Source organism: Sardina pilchardus, chromosome 17 (genome assembly GCF_963854185.1).
Source record: "Sardina pilchardus chromosome 17, fSarPil1.1, whole genome shotgun sequence".
Classification (NCBI taxonomy): Eukaryota; Metazoa; Chordata; class Actinopteri; order Clupeiformes; family Clupeidae; genus Sardina; species Sardina pilchardus.
The window spans coordinates 22,175,062-22,180,061 of record NC_085010.1 but is presented as its reverse complement, the minus strand read 5'-3'; the positions used below and the strand labels follow the sequence as shown (position 1 = coordinate 22,180,061).

Genomic DNA, 5,000 nt, shown 5'->3' with positions numbered 1-5,000 from the left:
ACGGTTTGCCACTTTTGTAAAGCCGCATTTATAAGCAAATGATTTTGGTTTTTATCTCCAAATTCATTTTGATTTCAGGTGGTGGTGGCTCAGGAGATAGAGTCGTCGTCTAGCAACCAGAAGACAATTGGTTTGACTGGCTCTTCTTGAATTTGCAGCGTGTTTTCTATGATGTTTATGTTGTCTGAATTTGCAGGGTATTCAAATCGCTGAAGACGTTTTCTTAAGTTGCTTGTGTTTTGTCAATTTGCACGGGTTGTCTTAAGTTGCAGCGCGTTTGCCCTTGTCAGCCACGGTACGGAGGAGTGGAGAAGCGCTACAGACATGCAATCCAGCGCACATTACATCAGAGGGCGGAGATGGGGTGTTGCCGGGCACTGATGAGTGCTGTTTACCTGATGAAGTGAAAGCTTAAGGAGTAAATTTGCGTATTACGAGAAGACATCTGCCCCATAGCTTGTTACTGGGAGAGTGAGGTGCCCTGCTGCGCTAATACCAAAGAACCTTAATTATTGACAAGATAGGGCAACGTAATGCATCTCTATGGAAGCAAAATTCGAACAGTTCTTGTCTGCTTAAAGAGGCGTGTTGCAAAGACTTCATAGTGGAATATCGATCTCTGTCAGATTGGTAGAAGTTCAGTTCGAATGTAACAGGTCTGCTTAAAGGGGGATTTAGCCCCCCTCCCCTTTGCGAAGACAGAACGCGGAAATGATCGAACGTTTACGCTCCGCTTTAACCCTCTCTGTTACTACTCACTGTTAGTGCAACGTGGTTTCTGGACTGGGAGAGTGAGGTGCCCTGCTGCGTCACTACTCACTGTTAGTGCAACGTGGTTTCTGGACTGGGAGAGTGAGGTGCCCTGCTGCGTCACTACTCACTGTTAGTGCAACGTGGTTTCTGGACTGGGAGAGTGAGGTGCCCTGCTGCGTCACTACTCACTGTTAGTGCAACGTGGTTTCTGGACTGGGAGAGTGAGGTGCCCTGCTGTGTTACTACTCACTGTTAGTGCAACGTGGTTTCTGGACTGGGAGAGTGAGGTGCCCTGCTGCGTTACTACTCACTGTTAGTGCAACGTGGTTTCTGGACTGGGAGAGTGAGGTGCCCTGCTGTGTCACTACTCACTGTTAGTGCAACGTGGTTTCTGGACTGGGAGAGTGAGGTGCCCTGCTGCGTTACTACTCACTGTTAGTGCAACGTGGTTTCTGGACTGGGAGAGTGAGACTGTGCCCTGCTGCGTCACTACTCACTGTTAGTGCAACGTGGTTTCTGGACTGCACGGCCTTGTGCAGCGCGGTGATGCCATCTCTGGTCCTGAAGTCCAGGTGGGCGCCTCCGTTACGCAGGACCTTAATCAGGTCTGCACACGAGTCCAGTTGTGCGGCCAGGGTGAGGGGAGACTCTGGACACACACACACACACACACACACACACACACACACACACACACACACACACACACACACGCACACACAACAAGCATTTGGCCAAACGTCCTTAGTTGGAAAACAAGGTTGTCTGTTTATTCCACTGCTTAGAAATACTACCGGTATTCATAATATTATTTTATTTAAATATGTGCTCCTCTGCAGACTCATTAAAACTTGATTAGAAGGACTACTTATTCTTTTAATCCAACATGAATACAATTAAAGCAAGCTGAGAAACTGAAAACAAGCCAAGTAAATATGTACTCAAACATGCATGCATAGAAATAAACAGGATAGCCCCTCCACCCACACACACACACACACACACACACACACACACACACACACACACACACACAAACACACAAACACACCTATCTGAGGAGTTTTCACATTTTGTGCTGCACAAGTTGTACTTGACAGTGAGGAAAGTTGCTTGATTTAAATGGAGCACGCAGTCACCCTTAACTGAAATATTCATAACAAATTATTTTTTAATTTCTGAAGTCCTGCTGCTGTTTCAAATCATTTATGCACTACAAATGAGAGTTTGGGTGCCATCCAGTGCAATGGACTTGGGTTTGTAATTGAAAAAAAAAACATAACCAAATCAATCAAACCAAGCTGTATTATTATTATCGCAATAGTAGTAAATATTACCTCCACTGTCTGAATCATGGAAGTTTGGGTCCAGTCCTTTTTCCAGAAATCTGGAGACTTTCTCAACACACCTCAGCTGCACGACCTCCATAAACTTCTTCAGGTTGGCCTACCAGGAATACAATGGTCATACTTTACTTGGATGGTCTCCTACGGTCTACAGTATCTACAGATTCTCAGATTATAACCAATTAGTTTGTTCACACTCTGTTAAAATAAGCTCTTTATTTAAGGTTACGTTAGGAGTTGGATTTGGTTAAGATGATATTCAGTAATTGATTTAACAACTGTTTTAGAGACTGAATTTGAACGTCCACAAATGATCTGTAACGTCTCTGTAGGCAGACTATCCAAACAGTTATATTGAGAATGAGCAGAGGAACAGAGGGGTGGGATGTACTGTATGCTACCGGGTCTTTACACCTACCGTGTGTGAACATGGTAGCCAACTTTTAAAAGCTGCCTTGGCTTAACATGTAATGATGTGAGTGTGAGATGTTCTGCCATCCGAGAAAAAAGCAAAGTATGGAGCGACTGCTACTCGGAAATTGCTTGCAAAATGTTTGGCTCTCACGCCAAAAGCATGGGAGTTGGCAACCCTGTATATCTGTGTATGAGTGTGTGTATGTGTGTGTATGTGTGTGTGTGTGTGTGTGTGTGTGTGTGTGTGTGTGTGTGAGAATACTGGGGGGTAGGATGGGGGAGCTGGCATACCTTGGTGTGAAGTTTAGCCAACTGCTTGTCATCCACGTGGCTCTGTGTGTACACTCGTCTCTTGTAGCGGAACTGAAAACACACACACACACACACACACACACACACACACACACACACACACATGTTCAGAGGATCCGAAGATTAAAAGAACCTACAGTACAGTACTTATACATATCTATATGAGTGATCTCAAAGCGATGCACGTAACACATTATATACAGAACTGGCTCTGCATACAGTCCCATCAGATGCACGCTATGATTGTTCAAGGCTGTCTGTTGTTTCACAACTTATAATACAATAATGTATGATCATTTAAATATCAGCTCCTCTCTGCAAACTCATTAAAACTTAATTAGGAGGGACCACATATTCTTTTACTTCGACTGTTTCCTTGTCCTACTTTTACACACTCAGCAGCAGCCTCCAGTGCAACGCATGCCACTGTAGAGCCCTCCTCCCTCACCGCCCTGGCTGCATGCAGAACCAGCGTCAATGCTAATAAGTACACACACACACACACACACACACACACACACACACACACTTTGTACAAACTGTCAAGCCCCTAATGGCTCCAGCCATCTGAAGGCCATTAACTTGCTTAAACATTTGCAGTTCAGATTTGTGATGTTGACTTGTGACACTTTAGCTGAATACATCCCCATCTGTCCCCCACAGTTATCCATCTGTGTGCTGCTTAGCCCACAGCCGCGTTTCAGTGGTCCTTTGGACACAAGCGCCAGCAACGGGAGTTGTGGAGGCAATGATATACATCTGCTAAGCAGACTTTGCATGCACCATACTGGGTGCATCCGTGTGTGTGTGTGTGTGTGTGGAGTAATGCGAGGTGTGTTTTTATGTGTGTGTGTGTGTGTGTGTGTGTGTGTGTGTGTGTGTGTGTAATATCCAGGGCAAACATTAAAGTTACCCAATGTAGGATTTACCCTTGTGGTCAAATCTGAATAGGACTTCCTGCTTTCAATGATGTAAAATGATGATTTTTACATCATTGAAAGAAGGAAGTCCAACATTTTCTCCCATCTCAAGGCAAACTGAGGGAATGATGCACGACCATCCAAAAACATGACTGGTTTTCTAAAGATACAAAGCTTAACGCTAATCGGTGAAGTGTCCCTTTAAGTGTGCCCCGGCGTGACGGGCAGGGGTACCTCGAGGTAAGGGACCGGGGTGACCGTGGGCATGGGGTAGTCCCGGAGCTGCCTCTCCTCGTCCAGGAACTTTCCGGCGCGGCCGTTGAAGGCGGGCAGGTAGAGGCCATAGTTGAGCACGTCGGTCAGGCTCTGGGTGAGGGTCACCAGGATGCGCTGCTTACACACCCACACCGGCGCCTCCAGGTCCAAACGCATGCATTTCTAGAGATCAGCGCAAACACACACACACACACGCACACACACACACACACACACAGACACACACACACACACACACACACAGGGATAGAGAGAAATGCACATACATAAATACACCCACAGTCACAGGCACCAAAAAATAAAGATGCACACACATCCACTCATGCACACATGCAAACACACACACACACACACACACACACACACACACACACACACCCATACACTGAATGTATAGACAGTATGAGGTAAGAGGTAGAGATAGTCCACCACTTAAAATCTAATCTCATCTTCAGTTCCTGATTTTCATCCTTTTTTGCCTGTTTGAAATTACAACCACTCCCTCACTGTGATTTATCTCTCTATCCCTCTCTCTCTCTTCTTACTCAACTCTCTCTCCCTCTCCCTCGCTCTCTCTCTCAGTCTCACTCACTCCTGTTTCTCTGCAACAGCACTCCCTTTTCAAGCAGCGAACGGCAGCAAGAGATGAAAGCGCTGATGCTTGCATGGACGTTTCAGTGTGTGGGAGTGTGTGTGTGTGTGTGTGTGCCTGCCGGTAGGTGTGTGTGTGTGTGCGCGCGGACCAGAGCATGTGCATGCATGCGTGTGTGTCTGTGTGTGTGAAGGAGCACTCACTGTTTGCTGCAGGTCAGGGATTCCAATGCGGATGACGGCTGCGTTTCCGTGGAGATCCTCCATGGGATCCGTGGCAGGTTTTTTCCCGGGAGAGGCCCGAATGCTGTCGTCTCCGTGGTTACCGTTGGTAGGGGCGTGCTGTTGCCGTGGCCGGTCGGGAGACTCATGTTTGGCGTCGGCTGGC

The 5,000-nt window shown here is 46.7% G+C and overlaps 1 protein-coding gene across 1 annotated transcript in view; it reads right to left on the bottom strand.

The window, feature by feature from the left end:
• shank3b (SH3 and multiple ankyrin repeat domains 3b) overlaps positions 1–5,000 on the bottom strand; it is a 29,792-nt gene that overhangs the window by 20,608 nt on the left and 4,184 nt on the right. The window contains exons 2-6 of the mRNA XM_062518086.1: positions 4,817–5,000; positions 3,980–4,183; positions 2,805–2,876; positions 2,091–2,199; positions 1,251–1,402 (exon numbers count right to left, since the gene is read on the bottom strand). The exon at positions 4,817–5,000 is cut by the window's right edge and continues 17 nt beyond it. Coding sequence (XP_062374070.1) covers positions 1,251–1,402; positions 2,091–2,199; positions 2,805–2,876; positions 3,980–4,183; positions 4,817–5,000 — 721 coding nt within the window. The remainder of the gene's footprint in view (positions 1–1,250; positions 1,403–2,090; positions 2,200–2,804; positions 2,877–3,979; positions 4,184–4,816) is intronic.